This window comes from Haemaphysalis longicornis, unplaced genomic scaffold (genome assembly GCF_048455015.1).
Source record: "Haemaphysalis longicornis isolate Haplotype H1 unplaced genomic scaffold, Haemaphysalis longicornis Haplotype H1 scaffold_1, whole genome shotgun sequence".
NCBI classification, from domain to species: domain Eukaryota; kingdom Metazoa; phylum Arthropoda; class Arachnida; order Ixodida; family Ixodidae; genus Haemaphysalis; species Haemaphysalis longicornis.
In genome coordinates, this window is record NW_027526203.1 from 414714900 (window position 1) to 414733973 (window position 19074).

A 19074-nucleotide genomic window follows, 5' to 3' on the forward strand; every position below is an offset into this window, starting at 1 on the left:
CAAGTAACATTGCGTGCAATGTTCACAGCAGGTTGATGTCCTTGTTGAGTTCACAGTGGGAAAAAAAGTGCTCAACTTGAGCTGTAGTTCCAGGAAGATGCACTGACAGTTCCATGACGCGAGAAATCTCAATGCAGCGTACATCCGCTGTTGTCACCTCTTTAAAGACTTGCACGCATCTCTCAGAGACCGAAGTACCTGAAGAGTTCCCATGTTCTAGTTTCTTTTCAGTGTTTCGCTTGACAACAGCCCACTGGTGAAATAATGCCACCTCGAATTCGTTGTTGGCAAGAAACTTCAAAGCGTTCTTTGGTAAGAATAGATCTAAATATTGCTCACTTGGTAAACATTTTAAAGTACAGTGTGTTGCGACAGTAATTGGAACACTTTAAACATTTTTCCTGAGCGAACAACCACTCTGATTGCGCTCAAACTTCACACGAAGGTCGCATTTTGTGGTCTATTTTGTTTGACACCGGGAACGACGACGGTACTTACCTGTTTATCCTGAAAATAAAAATGATTTTCGCCTATGGGAAAATGGCGGTGATTTGGACGTGCGAGCCCGAAAACCGGGTTTTCTGATCGTCTGCTGGCTCATTTCTAGGTGAATTTTCTGATCGTCTGCTCCACCATTTGGCTCAGTACGTGAATCCCAAACGTGCGTTTCACTCTGCAGGTAATTACGTCGTTCCAACATAAACTTGCACTGGCTCGCACGTTCAAATCAGCCGCCATTTTCCCATAGGCGAAAATCGTTTTTTATTTTCAGTTTACACAGGTAAGTACCATCGTTGTTCCCGGTATGAAACAAAATAGACCACAAATTGTGACCTTCGTGGCAAGTTTGAGCGCGAACAGAGCAGCGGTGAACTCAGGAAAAATTCTAGTGTTCCAATTATCGTCGCAACACCCTGTACTTCTGGTCGTATTTGTAAAATATACTTGTAGTAATCCGGCACACGTTTGGTTTGATCAACTTCCTTGGTGCCAATTTTGAAACTATGCAGTCCTTAAAAAAGGGGCCGTTATTGTTTATAGGGATAAAAGACGGGACGGCAGAAGCAGACCCGAAAAACGGGACTGTCGTGGCCAAAACGGGACACCCTACTCGTAGCCCAAGAGTGGCTTCGCCTGGCTTCGTCACGTGATGTCCCCAAACTTGGGAAGTTGGGTTCCTGAATTGCAGTTGCTCAGTTAATAAAACCAAACTACATACAGGGGGACCGTGGGGAGTCGCTAGCACATGGTATTTTTAGGGGCGAAGCACCTTAAGGCCGAGGCTTGCCCGGCGTCCGTGCTCACGGCACAGCACCATGTAAATCGAAACATTTGTGAACAAAAGGTTCACAAAAGACAAGACCTCCACATGCCAAGGCCTACGGAGACGTCGACGTGCCCGCTCGATCCTCCTGCGCATGCACGCCAGCTCGTGGCCTGGGAATCTTCGCGCTGTTGGTACACACTGCAATCTATAAATTAACCGCACATGTCTGCGGAAAGATTGCAGCTTGCGGGGACCTCGAGGCCCGTCTACCCGATTCTGTCAATTCTGTGCTCGTGACTCCGGCGGCGATGCTCCGGCGTATGTTTTTTGGGTTTTTTGCTGCAACTAAAAAAAAAAACAGGCTTGCTAAACCAAAGTTGAAATAAGCTATTAAATCACCAGTGTTTTTCTTTCCTTTTTTGCGCGCTTCAATTTTGAAATAAACTGCCTGTCCCAAAAATTCTCACCATTCTGTTTTCGTTGTCATGGTAACGCCTCCGTAGTGGTGTGATGGAGGAGGGAGCCGTTTACTGCACACCGACGCTGTCCTCGAAAAAGAAAAGGCGCGCACAGGAAAAGGTATGCTGAGATTTTATGTTTCGTGGCACCGATGCGAGTGCTCGTGCAACGTGCCGGCGTAGTCAGACGGTGTTGTGAGCAGCCGTGCCAGCAGCGCAACTGCATCCTAAGGATGCGGAAGTACTGCGAGTCGATCGATTGACTTCTCCCGGTAGTGTGGCAAGATGTTTATTTCCTGAGAAAACGGATCCCCGGAAGTGAGAGCAAACGTTATCGCATGCTCATATGTAACGTGCAAGAAATTACTGAAGTGTGATGCCCTTAATTGCTCGTGGTAACCGGTTGTGAAGCTCCGACTTTTCGCGCCGCGATTTGTTTGCGGAGGACGGTGCTGGAAACCAAGCGAATCGTATCGATTTTTTTTTCTTTTTGCCGCAGCATATTTTACTGCTGTTTAGTTTTTAGCAAAAAGAAAATAAAATAAATGGAGGAGTGGTTTTGGCCTTTTTAGAATTTTGAAAATTGCGCGATCAACGAGAAAAAAGTCAACAAGTGCTGAATGGACGTTTAAGCGTTTAACGGGTACGGACGACGTAACTTAGACAAAACGTTATTATTATCCATCGCAAACGTAATGTTTTATTGGCCTAGCCCCTCTGTACACGTGCAACTCCGGGCTGTGCCGTTGTGGTGGAGCTTTTTCCGTTGGGCCAACGACCGGATCTAGGAATCTACACAGTAACTGGTACTATGAATACAACGGGGAAATGCACGCGTTGCAAGGCAGTGCAATTGCAGTGCAGCCCTCTCTCTCACTCACTCCCCCCAACCACACTCTTACGCATCCCCCAACTTATTGCTTGCTGGTTGCAGCTGTTTTGGTACCTGAATTTTTTCTTTCTTTCTCAATTAGCTTCTTCCGGTGAGCTATGTGGCAAGAATACGCACTAACATGCGTATTACCCTATATCACATACGTGCCTGTACACGCAGTTTTTTAGAGAAGTAAGGGGGCCGGCTCTGTCTAGCATTACATCCAGACAAAGCTCTAAGCATCGCTAGTCATGCCAGAGTTACGCTTGATCATCCGTAATTGACCAGTGACTAGCTATCATTGAGCAGAAGCAATTTGACCCATTGGGTAAAAATACAAACAGACTGAGTTGTGAAGCAGACATGAGGTTTGAACGTAACTGTAATCATCATTAAAGTTTTGTCCAGATGTAGCCATCGCTGGAGTTGGGTACGATCATCGGTCGGTGATTATTTATAGTAATTAATAATTACCAGGGACTCTGGCTAGTCAGTGAGCGGAAGCGATTCTGCCAGTTTGGTAAACATCAAGACAGACTGCTCTCACCATGAGTTGGGAGGTGTTCTTGATCTGGGCTGGAACTTTAGCAACGATTATAGTTATCTGTGGATCAAATGCTAGCCGCAGCGCTAATAAATCAGATTGAACTGCAGCAATGTAGTCTCTTATACAATCAATCTGGAACTTGGAGGCATTTAGTCTAATGGGACGAGACTCCTGTGGTCTAGTGTCACTAAATAAGCTTAGTGACGCTACTGTGGTCCAAAGTGGGATACCAGTGAAGGAGGAAGAAAATAGCCATGTGTTGAGATTTCGGTGGTTGAAATTAATCCATAGCCCTTCACCATGATGCATCTCGTAGTTTGGGTGTAGCTTCGGTGCATAAAATCCTAATTTGTAAGTGAAGCATTGAAGACATATTAATAAGAGACTCTGGAACATTGATATATGGCAGCTTCATCTAATTAAGTCACAAGAATTGGGTTACTCTGACCAATCGTCTTAACTGTGGTGAATTCATGTGGTCTCATTTCCTAAAAGAGGGATGCAAAAGTTTTTTTGCGGGTATTGGGTTGGGAGAAACAGGACAAATTACGTCTAAATCAACGCACCTGATCTATTTAGTTAATCAGTTCAGCATGGACTGCCATGGCACATTTGGATATCCAAAAACAGATGAAAAAGAAGAAGAACACCGCGTGCTTCAGCCAAGCTTCAGCCCACGTCTGTATTGTAACAGTGATGCTTCACTATAATGGGCAACCTGCTGCAATGGCTCAGTGGCTAAGGCGTTGTGCTGCTGAGCCCGAGGACGTGAATTCGATCCTAGCCGCGGTGGCAGTTTTTCTGACGCAGGCGAAAAGCGAAAACACCCGCGTGTCGATATTTCGGCGCACGTTAAAGAACCCCCAGGTGGTAAAAAAAGTAAACCGGAGCCTTCCACTGCGGGTGCGCCTCATAGTCCAAGTGTAGCTTTGGCACGTTAAGCACCCCAGTCAATCAATTATAAGGGCTAGAATCAGTATGGTTCTGAACCTGATTTTGAATGGTAATATGTAGCATTTTTGGGGCGCTTCATGCAATTGTTTGGTCTGTCCGTATCTGCTTAACTGTTTTGTTTTCTGTCTAACCATCTTCTTGTGGTAGAGTGCCAATTTGAACTTCACACCAAGGAGGGTGCATGGAGTATAGAGCGGAGGGCCTATGTGACCTTCACCCTGAGGAGGGTGGAGAGAGCTGAGGGTTGGTTGGAGGTCAGAGAAAGGGGGCAGTTCGTCAACATAAATCTTTCACAAAACTAGAAGAATGCTAGTAGCGCCGCATGGGCTGTTGAAGATGGCTTCTGCCTGTTTTCTTTTTTTTAGTAAACAGTTCACAGCACGTAATATGCAACATGGAAACCTTGTTGGCAGGAGATAAAAACTGCCTGAATGCCATCTCGTGCACTGTCGATAAAATATTTTTGCTCAGCTTTCTTCTTTTCTCGGGTCATGGTTGCATGGCATGGTCTCTCATTTCACAGTGTGTGTGCTTGAAAAAAAGTGGCTTTATTTGATCAATGCTTTGGATGGAGTACATTTGGTTGTTTGAATTTTTCACACGAAAAGGCGGCATATAACGAGAAAAGAGAGGCTAGTGGCCCTACGATGCCTGTTTTCCATTGCAATGAAACGTTAAGTCAAGGGTTTATGTGCCCTACTGTCCTCCTTGCCGTCCGATTGCGGGAAAAGGAGGTAGAAGAGGACATCTTCCTCCTCCTATTTACCTCAGGCATGCAGAGGGGGATTAAGGGTGCCCTTGCTCTCACACCCTTCTGTCTTCGTTATCTGTTATCTCCTTGCACTGCACCCTTGCACTCCTTGCACTTTGTTATCTGTTATCTCGGTGCAAACTGGAATGCACACGTCTAATGCGCAAACCGGGGTTAGCCCACTAAACTACAGAGACTGAAACTGGGAGAAAACTGAAGCTGTCTAGAATTGAGTCAAGCAATATGGAAAATTCAAAGGTGCCGTCTAGGTTCTGCTTTTTTTGAACTGGTTGCTGTGGGCAGTTCATGTATACGAAACCCCTTTCCACACTTAAAGCGGAAAACATACTTTTGCGATGAGCATACGGGCAGAATTATCACCATAATGAGGCAAAATGCCAAATTCTTGTTTGGTGCACCCTTCCCAGCGTCTGTTACTGCCCCATGAGTGGCAAAAGCTAAGTAAAGTGACTGACCGGGCTAGTTGGCAAGGTGTACTTCAGTAAATAACAGTGCATGCTTATGAAACCTTCAGCTGGGACACAATGGTGGTGATACTACAAGGCATTTCAGCATCAGGGATTGGAAATGATGATGGCTCGCTGCACTCTGGGATTGAGCGACTCCACTGGTGCATTCCAGATGAAGGTACCATTAGACTCGAAATGGGGATGGACACAGTGCTGACTATGAAGTATAAGTTTAATTGAAAAATGGCAAACATTTGCACTTTTCTCGGGCAGGAAATAGCTGTACAGAAACATCAAAGGGGCCAAGAGCAAGGTTATCCACATGTTGGCAGTAGTTCACAGAGCCACCGCTGCCCGTTTTGCAGCTGCTGCGCTCTCCCGTAGCGTGCGCCCTGCTGCCAGCCATCAGCCTGCTGGCAGTGCCAGGAGCCAGCCTGGAGCCGACGCGCCCAGCTATGTCCGGGCCAGGCCCCCGCTTCCCCATTGCCGTGGACATCCCTGTCCCGCCCGAGCGGCGCACCTCGGCCATCAACATTGTCACCAACCCCAGCTTCGACCAGGCGGGCCTCGACCAGGCTCCGGAGGAGGCACTGTAAGGACCTGCCCCTCTGTCGGGCACCGCGATGTGTTTAATGTGTGAATCTTCAATGGGCGCAGCTACTCCACCATTCAGCCAAAGCACGAGTGTGGGTCCAGTCCGGGAACACCACCGCCTCCTCTGCCCCCTAAGCAGCTGGAAGTTCTCTACACCAAGCCCATCAAGGTAGAAAACCTTCTTTGCATGCTGTTTTTTGTTTTTTCATAAGCGGATCATTGCAAATAAAATGCATATTTGTGCTAGCCATGCTTTCCACTCAGTTATGTTATGGTATGGAGCACAAGCCATTCAACACAGAGCGTGAAGACTGAACACCTAATCATGTAAAATGAAACGATTTATATGCAGTCTGGTGTTTGAGCAATCCCAAGAGTAAATGTGAGTCCGGACCAGCTCACACTTATTCTTGGAATGGCCTTAAAGTTATTGACAAAGTCATACATTTGCCTATTTTTGAATTACACTTTGTTTGTGTATTATTGAAATGCAAAAGGAGAATCATATAGGGACACGTCGTATGTTCTAGGTTCTAAAACAGAAGGACAATGTTGACAAGAGCAGAGCAGCGAGGCCAGCCAGAGTAAAATTGAGCCAAGAAATTTTTCTCATAGAGCAGACACGTCTTATGGTCAGCCCAAGAGGATGCAGCTCAATGTAGTATGAAGTTCACAGTTGCTGGGTTGCCACCAGAAGTATTGCCATTTGAACTGATTAAAAGATTCTTTTCAGTTCTTCTTCACTGCATTCAAGACTTGGCTGCCATCTCATTTGCAATGCCTGCACTTTTCGCTGCTTATACGAACTGAAATTACTGTGTAGCAGTATTAGGAGCACAAGAGGCAGTTACTAGCTGTTCCCTCCCAAAAATGGACTACGAACTTGAAGTTCTGGCCGACATATCTTTCTGCAGGCTTTGTCATTTGCGGCTGTTTGCAGCCACCGCTCTCCAGATGCGTGCGTCCGGAAGACTGAAGTACTGAGGCAATAGGTCTGCGGACAATTACATTTTCGCAAATCTAACGTGGCTAGTGCATTGACTGATGATTCTCTACAATTTCCACATTACAATTGCACACGTAACTGTGACAATGAAAAAAGTTAATTAACAAGTGCTAGTTAATTGTTGCCCTTACATAGCAATTGGAACTCGTCTTATTGCGTCCGCCATGGCCCCTGATCACTTCGCGCAAGAAAAGCAGTTTTAACTCGGAAAGCCTATTTTTTAAAATTATTAAAGCCTTCCCTGAAACACCCTGTATGACACCACGTTTGTAAATGCTTTATTTACAGCAGCACTGCAATTTTGCAGTACACTACCAAAACAACAGTTAAAGTTAGAATATTTCCGCTTTCCTCTGACCTTGTCTCTAGGTTTTGACTCTTTGGTATTTCAACAACTGTCGGCATTTCTCAACATACTTTTTCTTCAGTTTCTGGCACTGTAACAACGTGTCATTTAATGTTAATGTGCTTTCGAATGATAATAAAACAAAAATACCAGCCGCGGGGCCAGCATCTGTAATGCAAGTAACCAGCCCCAGGTCATGCATCTTGCACAGTTTTGAGCCAGTGCAGTGCCCTTTAATGGTGGCACAAGAGATGGTATGAAAGATCGCATAGCCATAAGGAAAAGAAGGGGACCAGAGGTGCGGGATGGGTGAAGAACAGCCGGGCATAGTTTTAACAAGCGAGGAGGCAAGAGTGGGATTGGAAAGAGCATGGGCCTGCTGTTGCCAGTGCATTCATTTGGAGGTAGAGCCTCTCATCATTTGCATTTCTTTTGAAGCCCAAAAAAGTGAAATCAAGAGAGGGATCTCGAGGCTCCAAGGACTTCGGAGACGGCAAAGGAGAGGGCCCCCAGCTGTGGAAGCTGCACATATCACAGGAGAGCCCACCAAAGCCTTCACAGAATTCTTCTGGTGAGTAAAGCTGCACACCATGGAGCTATGAAAGGATGTGCATAAAAAGAGTAATAATTTAAACTGGCAATAACAGGCAGCACATCCGGTCGTTGAACAGCAAGGGGAGGATGGCAGTTTAGGCTATTTGTGGTGCAAGTTGCCTTGAATTTTGATAGGCTGCTGACATTGGAAAATGACACCCGCCTTATAAAACTTTCCAAATGACATTGCCATCATTGGGATACAATGCAGCTTTGTGTGCTTTTATGGACGAACTCAATGGTTCAAATCGAGGGCATACCAGACGTTATTGATCCGATGAAGGCACGGAACAAAAGGTCCTGTGAACATGATAGGTGCACGTTAAAGAGCCCGAGCTGGTCGTAATTAATCCAAAGTCCTCCATTAGATTGCGCACCTCATAGCCCAGGTGTTTCCTGTGTGCATTGGGTCCGAAATTTTAATAAATAAAAAAGTGAAAGGGCTGTTTTATTTCAGCAGCTTCCATTGTTTTGTTGGTGGGAAATTTCACCAATCGGTGTGACCCGTTTGAACTGTTTTACTGCATGTGACAGAAGATAATTTAAAGGGCCACCTCTGTCTAGGTGTGAACACGTTTCACTTATCAAACAGTGCCTACGTCACTGTGCGCCTCAAGAAGGTGTTGCCAGCAGAACATGCAGCCCAAAACAAAGACAGTTTATGTTGCTGCATGGGATGACATTGTGATGACTGTGCTGACACAAAGGAGGTTCTGTGCGACAATCGCACCTCGAAGAATTAAAGAGCCACAAGATGTTTCATGTTGAGGATCACTAGCAATGCATAATGATGCATTAAAAATATTCATACCTTGAAAAAAATGCTTACGCAAAGCCACAAAGGCTTGATGAAAATGAAGCAAAAGATATGATGACGGACAGGCACTGCCTAGCCTCTATTGCCAGAGGTGGTGCTGCCAGACTCTGTTGCCCCCCCCCGAAGTGCAAACAGTCATGCGTCTCGAATAAAGAATTGAATCGGTGGCGGTTTGGACTAGGCGATGTTAAGCGCGAACGGACGGTTCAATTGTGGCCGCTACACTTTTATTGCTGCCGTTTCGTAAGTTCCAAATCCACATAATGGAAAAGGGGCCTATTTCTCTGGGCTTTCACAAAATTTGTCTAGTTAAAAATGTTGTGCACACTTGTTTTACCTGGTTCGCTGAACCTCCTAACCTAACTTGAATCAACCTGTTGCTATAACTGTGCCTAGTATTTGACACTTACTCCATGCATACCACATTGATACAATGGGCTAGGGGAATTATAAAACTAAGGTATTCGGAAATTTTGAGAGGGCATTAGATCATGATGAATACATATTAGAAAATTTATTCGAGAACATCTGCTGATTAGACCATACTAGCTGGGGTGGCTTACTTCCGAATGTAACTATGCTGCTGCAGGACCCTGATTTTCTACTCCTGAGCTGTTCAACAATTTAATCCTGACTGCTACAAATCTGCCCCATGTCTGACTTGCACCGCTTACAGGGCTACCCCGAAATGCCCATGCCCACTTCCACCGCTGGCATTGAAACACGCCTGAAGCATTTTCTCATTGCAAAACAGGCTGAGCAAAGTCTAGGAGGGTTTGAAGTTAATGCAGACTCTTTGTTTACCCAGGGTGCAATTGCCAGCAATTGGCATCGTTGCTGCAGGACAACTATGCTATGAAGCACGAACTGCTAACATACAAGGACCGGATAAAATCACTGACCACTAAACTAAAGCAGTTCGAAGGAATTTCGGTGAGTACCACATTTAAGAACTGCAGGCGCTGTTTTTAGTATGACGCACGAATCAGCGCGCAAAAACACGCGACAGACAACCACATGGACATGGCGCTGCGTCCTTGTGCTGTTTTGTTGCCGTGTTTTTGCGTACTGTTTCGGGCTCCGATATGTACCAACTGGCCCGCCTACATTCCGTATTGTGGTGCGTGAAATGAAGTTAAACTCGTTTTGCTGTGCGTTTTTCGAAACTACAGGAAGTCATGAAGGAGCTGCAGCAGAGTGTTGAACGGGTGTCTGAAGAAAACACAAGGTTGAAACAGTATGAAAAGTGGTAAGTGGTTGGAGAAGCAGCAGTCTTTGTGCGACAGTATAGCTACACCATGTTTGATGTGCTCAAAAGTTTTCATCATGCTGCCTTCACTTGCAAGCGCAGACAGCAGTGGGGAATGCTGTCATTACCTTTCTTACACTATTATCAGCAGCCCATTTACCTATAGCACCCTGCACAAAGTACATGCTGTGAAATTTCGTTTCTCATGAAACTGTAATTGCGTGTTTTGTTGGATGGTATGTTGTAAACTCATCTATTTCAATGCTGTACAGATTTTATTTTAATTGTTATTTTATTTATTTGTTATGTACTACACTGAAGGCATGGGCACCTTATTTGTGTGCACCTTATGAATAAAATTAAGTGCAATTTGAGTAAATTTTGTAGCGATCAAGCATGCAGGACACCTGGCAACTTTTGCCAGACAGTTACCGGCCTCTTTCCCCCCTCCCCCCCCCCCCCCCCCCCAACAATCACTTCATCATCATCATCTTGTGGAATTCGGATTGTGGGTCGTTTGTTCCTTAGCAGCACACCTGCATTTCTCTCAACATATAGTACTTAGTAGCAGAAGTGCTGCGATTGGTGTGATCATTCGCAAGGGGCTTGCATTAAGGAAGCCATGATTAACATCATTAGAGCGAAAGTTTTTTACATATGGAAAATGCTGGCATTCACTATGGGTTTCTCAGTGCTTCCAGGCACGATGAAAAAAGTGAATTTGGCAGTGTTTCAGGGTTACTTTAAGTTAATACGAATGACTTGAGCTATCACATAAAAAAAAAACCTGCTTAAATCATGAAATAACTCCCATAGATGCTGTTTTTTTTTCTCCCAAAACTTATTTCAAAGGTATTTTGATACTGACTCTAAGTAATGTGAAACCTTATTTATGAAAATTCGGAAAACATCCTTTACCCTATGTCATTGAGTAGAGCTGCAAGCTTTTCGAAATGCTGAATGTTGCTGCATAAATGTAAAGCTAAAAGTTGTTGATCTTAGCCCCCAAAAGTAAAAATCATTACACACAGCCTGCTTGCATGGAAAAACATTTGAACTCATAAAATTATCTTGTGTTTCTTGTGCATTGTGCCCTTCTCTTAATTTCTCATCCCTCTTTTTTTCTCCCAGGTGCTTGGTTCCTTTGTTGTTTACTCTTCAAGTGGTTTAATTTTGTGAGTGGTGCTTTTTTTACTTTTACTTGGTTTGATTTGTTTTACTGGCTGCATTTTGAAAACAAGTTTCTCATGGCCTGGTTTTTCTGTGGTGCTTTGTGTGCACCATTTATTTCCTTTCTAGATCATGTATCAACTAGCCCAAGTTAGCAAAATCCTAGATAAAAGAAATGTACGGAGGCAACTTTAATTTTGTGCAGGATGAAGGGCGCGCTCCCTCACTTTCCTCAAGATCTCAAGGTTTATTATCGGCTATATCCAGGTGCTCTTATGATCTGTGTGTAGAGCAAAGGTCACAGTGACCTTGTTTGCTCGCTTTAGCAGCGGGACTGGCTGCCTGTTGCTCTTTTGATGGTCCACCAGTATCGGCATTTTGTTGCCGTCATTCTGATTTCACCCTGTTTTGCCGCCTACTCGGCACTGCACTCACGTCACACTCCATTTTACAACATTCACAAGGGGTGACGAGACTAGTAAAGAAGCCAGACGAGGGGCACATTAGGCAGTGACAGTGATGCGAGTGTAACACCACTGCAGGCAGTAAGCTACTGGCTAGGGGCTTGGCTTGATGTCCACCTCTCCACACACACTTTGTCGTTTTCTGTCCTTCTGTCATTGTGTCCACAGATCAACGACACAAAGTGTTGCCGACATATCCCATCTATTGCTCGCGCCATAATAAACGTGCATAGTCTGCCAACTTGCTTCACCAGTGCCGTGGTGTCAGTCCCTTCTTGGTGTCTAGGGGCCGTATTCCGAGTCCCTCCTCCACTCTATTTGCTCCCTCCACTCGGCTGAGGGGAGGATTCCGCTTTGCTTACACATGGGGAAGTCGATTTCAAGGATCTCCTCCGCTGGAGGCTGGAGTGGAGGGAAGATTCAAATACCAGGATAGGAGTACAAAGCTAAGCATGTCTATCGGTTTTTAACCTGTAAGAAACATTACAAGGGGAAGAAAAATCCACTTTGTGCATTATTTGATTGGAAAACGGGATGAGGTCAGTGTGCAGCTAGACTTCTTTATCTAGAGAGTGTTGACCAGACCAGATTTAGCGCTACCGCGATATCAGGATGCTCAAACTGAAGCATGAGAATTTAGTTGGCTGCATGAAAAAAAACATATATAGGAAGCGAAACGACCCATTGCGGCACACACGGCCGAGCAACCAGGTAATGTCACAATGAAAACCGATGCGGACTACGCAACCAGGTAATGTCACAATGAAAACCGATGCGGACTACAAAGCTTTGTTGCTGTGGTAACGAAGGAGAGGGTAGCAGCACTTGATGGACGAAATGATAGTGGCCGAAACTCTTTCCCGGGCTGTGCAGTGATCATGTTCGCCAGTCTTCTCCTGCAACAGATGCCACTAGCAGCCATGAAGAGAAAATAGAACTTCATGTAATTTGAAAGAACTAGGATTCAGTATCTCACTCAGCTTCATTAAAGCCCCAAAAGATTTTTTTTAACGAAAAAAAAGCAAGAAGTATTTAAAAACTTTCAAATTTTGCGCCATAGTGACGTGTTATGACTCTTATGAGCAAGAATGACGTCATACGGGCCAACAATAAAATATAATTTTCAGTGCGTTAACTGCAGACGTCCAGTTACAGACAGACGTCCCATTACAGACGTCCAGTCACATGTCGTCGCGACAGGTCAGTTAGGCAACCGCCAATCGCACAAACAAGGTTCCGTGACGTCATAGAAAAGTTGCGGGAAATTGGCTGAGGGTTCGCCACGGCTTCACACGTTTTCTATAATATCTCCGTTATTTGTTCAAAGATTGCGATGATATTGGTATCATTGTTATCGGGACTAAGCAGTCTTTCTAATAAACCCAACTTGTATTTTGTCTTCATGGCTCCTTTAACTTAGGACCACTTTTGACATTATGTGGTTGACGTTTCCCCTCCTGTCTTGTCACCATTGCTAGCGGGGAAAGCCAGTGCATGCTTTCAGCGGTTGGTCACTAGCGCTCAAAGTGCAATACATCCGGTGGCAAACTAGTTTTAACTAGTTTCAGAGAATACAGTTTGCCTGTGTTTATAGTGGGGCGTTTTTCGTTATCAACAAGGCATAATTTCATGCAGCTGAGTTCATTTAAACTGTTCATTCGCGTTTTTAAACTTCGAAACTCTTTAAAAATGTTTGAAGTTTTCAAGTAGTGCTATCCGGTTTGAAGCCAAATTGAATATCATGTTGTTCACTTCATTATTTGAAAGTTTTGAATATTTGCACTCCTGTAGTTTTTAGAGATCAAATTTTTGGCAAATCCTTTCACTGTTACTTACCTGCATAATGAAAGCCTTCACAAATAAGGGGTAACTTGCAGTATTCTCTGTTCTCTACACAATTGACCACAGAACGTGGTGAAAAGTATCGGAAACAATATTCGAACTATTCAATTCAAAATGCACCAAAATCGTTCGATTTGAAGCAAAAATCGTCTATTTTTCCATGCCCCCCAAAAATAGCTGCTATACGTATTTGTTATTCAGTAAGTAGCGGGCATGTCGTGAAATCTTTTCATTTTTGTTCATCTCATTAGGCTTCATTCATCTCATACAAGTTTTGCAGCTGGTGTCTGACCTAATTTCTTTTTTATTTATTTATAGCGTTACTGAAGCAAAAACTACAGAGCAAGAAAAACACGACCTTTTTGAACAGCTCAAAGATGCACAGTCGCAGTACAAGTATGATGGTGAGTGCTGCAATGACTTTCATGGCTTGCTGATCTTCAGAATTATTTCTAATTAAACATTGTTATTATTTTTTTTTTTGAATGAATGCGTGGCATTTCCAAGCAGGCGCTTCCTGCAGTTAAAACCAGTACATTGCAAAACTGTGAACAGTTTCTCCTCTTGTGATAACGTGTCTGCATCTTGCATTGCTTGTGCCCAAGTGCATGACCCTGCAACAGAGTTTGATAACGACAACACCTGCAGTGCTTAACCTGCCAGCTTTGCAGTGAAAGGTGCCCTGCTAACCCACAAGGATACAATTGTAATGCCTATAGCCATCATGCTGTAATAATGGCAGGACATGGAGATGCCTGTGTGCCTAACAAAATCTAGGGGTTTGGACTATCCACACGGCTCTGTTGGCATGGCACGCACACCCGTCAGACGAGATGTTACCTTGGGTTGCAAGGCACCAACGTAGCTACAGTGCTCTTTTATTTTCTAGCTGCCTGTGTTGGCTCCTCTTCAGAAAAGCATCCATTCGTAGTGTGCACACCGAGCAGGGGCGTTTATGGTGAGGGCCTCTTTATTTCAGTCTGCAGAAAGTGCTTCGGCATTATTGCTGCTGTTGTGTGCGTTTCACCATCGCCAACCATCTCCTCCTCTTTTCCCTTGGTGGCATGTGTTTTTGCTGTGCTGCTTCACACAGGGAGGCTTGTTGTGTGCCGTTGACTTCTGTTGATCTCTCACCTGCACTGTGCCGACCAAAATTTGAAAGGGGCATTTTAAGTCAACAAGCAAAGGAAGCCAGCAGTCAAGGCCAATGAAAGCTCTCCAAAAAAGATTTTTAGAAGTTTTATTCATGACTAATAGGAGCAGTGCAAGGATGGAACTGATCGAGTAGGCATGCAGTTCCGGGTGCGTCCACTTGCTCAGCCTTGTCCTTGTACTGTGTGTATTCTTTGAACATGTGCTAACCAGCATACTTCAACACCGTTGCAAGGATAAATGGTACACTGTACATAATGGCCTCAACAGTAAATGCAGAACAGTTTTTTCTGTAGGTAAATTGGTGAAACACCGCTTCAAGAAATGATGGTTGGGGGTCCAGAATCCTCATTTGAGGCGCACTTCTTCCTTTTCCAGCTGCTATTCAGTTTGTGAAAAAAATAAAACAAAAGGGCTTAATTGTGTGCCTAATGTTGATGGTTACAATAATGACTGTCAACTTCCTGTATTTTCAAATGGAGTGTGAGGTGCGGTTAGTATGGTAGTGTGCAGCACATTTCAGTAAAGTCTATCTGAAGACCTTGCAAGGAGAACACGTTATGTAAAATAATGCGCTTCTGTGAGAATATGCGAAAGTGGTGCATGTGTGCATTTCAGAAATACCTTCTAATGCGATAGAGCCTGGTGTTGGATGACACAACAAGTTTGAGACAAGGCCACTAACTTCATGTTACGGTGCCTGATTTCTCTTAAATGCACAGTGCACATTGCTTTAGAGTGGAGCTTTAAAGCACCCATTTCTGCGGTTGAACAGCATCATAACCAAGTGGATGGGAGGCAGAAGGGAGGGTGAACAAGAGCGAAGGCAGAGCACAGCGGGGAATGAATGACGATGATAGCTAAGAAAGCGTGAGGAGGAAAGTGGAGGAGAGTAAAGCTGAAGGATGAGGAGGGAAGCAAAGGAGGAGAGTGGTGAATGAAAAACACAGAGTTGCACGAGCAGAGGTCTGTTTGCAGCAGCTAAGAGCCGGTATCAGAATGGTGTGCTCATCATCTGTTCTCCGAGCGGAGGTCTATCTACGGTGGCTTCTGTGAAACGCACCCATTTGCACCCACACGCTCCCTCCCATGATCTCCCAGTAAGTGATGCAGAAGCACCACACCCAGCTCAGTTTGCAGTGTGCTGCACTACACGTTTCTCTGCGTCAGCCACACCACTCATAGTGTTCTTTTGACCATATTAGTGCAAAATAGTCTCAGCCAGCCCTTTCTAAATAATAATCGATGCAACCGGTGGAAGTGCTCTGTCTGCCGCTACTGCTGAACGAGCTACTTGAGCCGAGGCTCAGTGCTGCTGACGCCAGAATCCAAAGGTTCATACCGCCGAGAGGACTCCAATCAAAACACCTAATCAGCTGCGCTGAAATCTTGCATTGGGGAGTGCCGTAATGGTTGGTGCGTCTTTTGTTTTCCTGATTTGGGAATGTGTGTGGTGTGCCCGTGCAGTGGACCACCTGAGCCAGCAGGTGAGCCAGCTGGAGCGGGAGAAGCTGGAGCTGGAGGCGGCCCTGGCCAAGCTGCAGCAGGAGCACGACCAGCTGCTCATCTCCACCCAGAACTCGGTCTCCTTCCAGTTCCACACCACCGCCATGCTGGAGGTCAAGAGGTGCGAGCGCAATAAATGGCCCCCACTCTGTTCCCCCCGTGTGGTAACTCAACTCGGCACGCCTGCTCTCCCCCTTCCTCCCCTCTAGGCTGCTCGAAGAGCTCAAACAAAAGTACCAGAACGACAAGGAGAACCTCACGCTTAAGGTCCAGGTGAGTTTGCACCGACAGCCCAGGCCCCTCGGCCCTGCCGTGCTAAAAGGTAACAAGAAAAAAAGTAATGCCATAAAAAAAAAGCGGGGGGAGGGCACACTTTTGTTTTTCTGCACACCATCATTTGAAAAAGTAAACACAGGAGGTTCAAAGCTCATATTCATTAGTGGCAGTACGAATGAGAGCCCAAAGCTGACACAGTCTGCACAGCATCATATTGCTACTTGTCAGCACACAATGCAAGTCTTAATGCATGCGTGTGAATTTCTCATTGTTCACTGGCACCCCAATGGGGTTAGCTACAGCAGAGCTTGCAAATTAGTGAGTGGCTTGCACATTAATTGGTGTCTACGTGCATCAGGTAATGCATGATAGTGAGAGACTTGCCATCATAGGGAGACTAGGGGACAGTCTCCACGTGCTTTTAAGTGACATTACCTTAATGTAGGCTCGCTGCTCTCCAAATACTATCACATGCAAAGAAGCAGCTACTACAATTTAGAGTTTCTGTACTGCGTAAAGAAATCGTCCTTTATTATGATTGGATCTGCTGATTTATGGCTTGTTATAGAATTGAGCAAGACTACGAAAAGTTGAGTGACAATAGTAATTCTGTTTTCTACTTCAGTAAAATTGTGGGGCTAAAAGAAACTGAACTTCACAGTGCAAATAACAAAGCAAGGAGAGGCAAGAAAAGAAGACTCTGACAGGTGCCAACTTCCAACTGTTAAGTTTGCAAAGGTGTCAAGCCAAGTTTTTTTACCAAAGCTTGTGTCAAAAAGTACAATAGACAAAAAAAAATAAAGTAATGATAAAATAAAAACAATTTGCACTTTTTGCGTGACGAATTCAGTCATCTTCACAGCAGGCGTCCATACAGGTGGGCAACTTCCTTATTATGCATCACTTGAGAGGACATGCTGAGGCATTCAGAAGTGCACTTCATTAATGTGCAAGGCTGCTACCGGCTCTGTCGCTTCTTTCCTTTTTGCGGTTAAGGAATTATGCACCTTCCAGGTTGAGTGGGCAGCCACAGCATTTGCAATAATGACCAAGTGTCCACTGAAGTTGCTGCTAACAGCTGAATGATGCTTACAAACACATTCAGTGAAGCGTCTCCTGGTCTGCCCAGTGTACAGATTCTGACAGCTGATTGGTATTTTGCTTGCAACACCAGTTACACGCATAAGCCCATTCTACACGGCGTGAATTTCGCCTGCCAATTCGCAGCTTCGGCGTCGCCTGTAAAGCAAAATCTATTCTTGTTGCTGTGGCGAATTTTCAAATGCTTGGAGAAGTCGAACAGCTCCTGTGAATGGCGCTTGGAATTTGGCAATTTGTTGCAGCAATGACAACAGGAAAATAAATCATTTTGCTGCACGAGTGGCGCCGCAGCTGCGCAGGTGAAATTTGCACCATGTAGAACGGGCTTGAGCGTGCCTTTATGTGCATTTCTTTGCACAAGAAGCCTCCTGCTTTTTGAACATGAAGGGCAGACCTTTGCAAGTTTACATGGAGCAGAAAATGCAACGTGCATGTTGCACCTTCTGGCTGTTCTCTTCAGCTTATGTGAAAGCCTATGTATGAATGTATGTAACATGTTCTTATGTTGTCCACTTGCTGTCACCTCGGTATTGCTCCATTTCTTACCCAGCAGGAGCAAAGAAGTTAACCTGAACAATAAAACTTGCAGCAAGGTTATGCTGCGACGTCTTTGTGAGAGCCAATTGGAGGCATGACCTCGAAATGCCCCCCCTTTTTTTTAGCTTCATATGAGCACTGCTAAAAGGAAGAAAGCCCCTTTTATTTCCCACAGTTAGATATACAACAGTTCTTCAATATATATATCAGTTGCGGAACTCCACATCAAATATTTTCTTAGTAAACGAAGAGCAAGTATAGTGGTGGGACATCTAAGAGGTGAAAACTGAACTTTGCTGAACATTTACCATTAGTAAACTGCAACTTATTAAATAACACTCGCTTTTTAAATTAAGAAACATTGAATTCAGTAATGTTCTCTGATGCTTCCATGGCATTTCCTCTATGGCCAGTGCAAAGTCCCTTCGTACATAAAGTGTATGAAAGGACTTCAGTCTAGTTCAGACAGCCTTATACTACTTCAACTTTATTTTCACAGGTGGCAGGCTAATCCTTTTGATCCTGCTTGCCCCCCAAGGCAAGAGGCAAACCAGGAGAATTTCGGTACATAAAAGCTATAGGGAGTTGTGAAACTCCATATAATGAATAACTAGTTGTACGGCCACAAGTGTGCTGCTCTGAAGTTTATTTTACTAGTCAGAGTGGAGTTATCTTGTGGCTGTTTGTGTGTGAATCTTTGTCTGCCAGCTTCAGTTAGGAAAATAGTTGTTAGTTATTGTTACGGAAGCCAGAGCATTATCCAGGCAGCCTGACGACTAGTCTATGAACACTGTAGTCGTGCACATAACAGTAAAACTTAAAACAGCAAGTTCATTTAGCTGTTAAAGGTCAGTGGCCTTGGTGTTTCCTTCATGAAGCTTTCTCTCTCTGTCCACCTGTCTATGTAATTTTATCTAGTCTATATCTCTCATGCATGAACGGAATGAGTGAGAGAAAGAAACTTTCTCGTTTAGCAAGCGTAAGCTCATTGCAGCTGCTGTGGCAGTATGCTAGAGTTCCTGAAACCTATGCTCCCCCATTAGTGTAGGCAGGATTGGATGGTGGACAGGCATGCACATGCATGCATATATTGCAGGGG

At 44.7% G+C, this 19074-nt stretch overlaps 1 protein-coding gene across 9 annotated transcripts in view; it reads left to right on the top strand.

Moving 5' to 3' along the window:
* The first annotated feature begins 1730 nt into the window (after positions 1 to 1730).
* The window catches only part of LOC144155562 (uncharacterized), a 44511-nt gene continuing 27167 nt past the window's right edge, over positions 1731 to 19074 (top strand). For 2 of the 9 annotated variants that reach the window (XM_077687082.1, XM_077687083.1), the window contains exons 1-10: positions 1731 to 1846; positions 5687 to 5913; positions 5979 to 6084; positions 7706 to 7838; positions 9487 to 9611; positions 9851 to 9927; positions 13722 to 13807; positions 14293 to 14361; positions 16023 to 16182; positions 16271 to 16334. In XM_077687082.1, the coding sequence (XP_077543208.1) occupies positions 1778 to 1846; positions 5687 to 5913; positions 5979 to 6084; positions 7706 to 7838; positions 9487 to 9611; positions 9851 to 9927; positions 13722 to 13807; positions 14293 to 14361; positions 16023 to 16182; positions 16271 to 16334 (1116 nt within the window). In that variant the 5' untranslated portion in view covers positions 1731 to 1777. The other 7 variants (XM_077687088.1, XM_077687089.1, XM_077687085.1 and 4 more) reach the window with 7 other exon arrangements.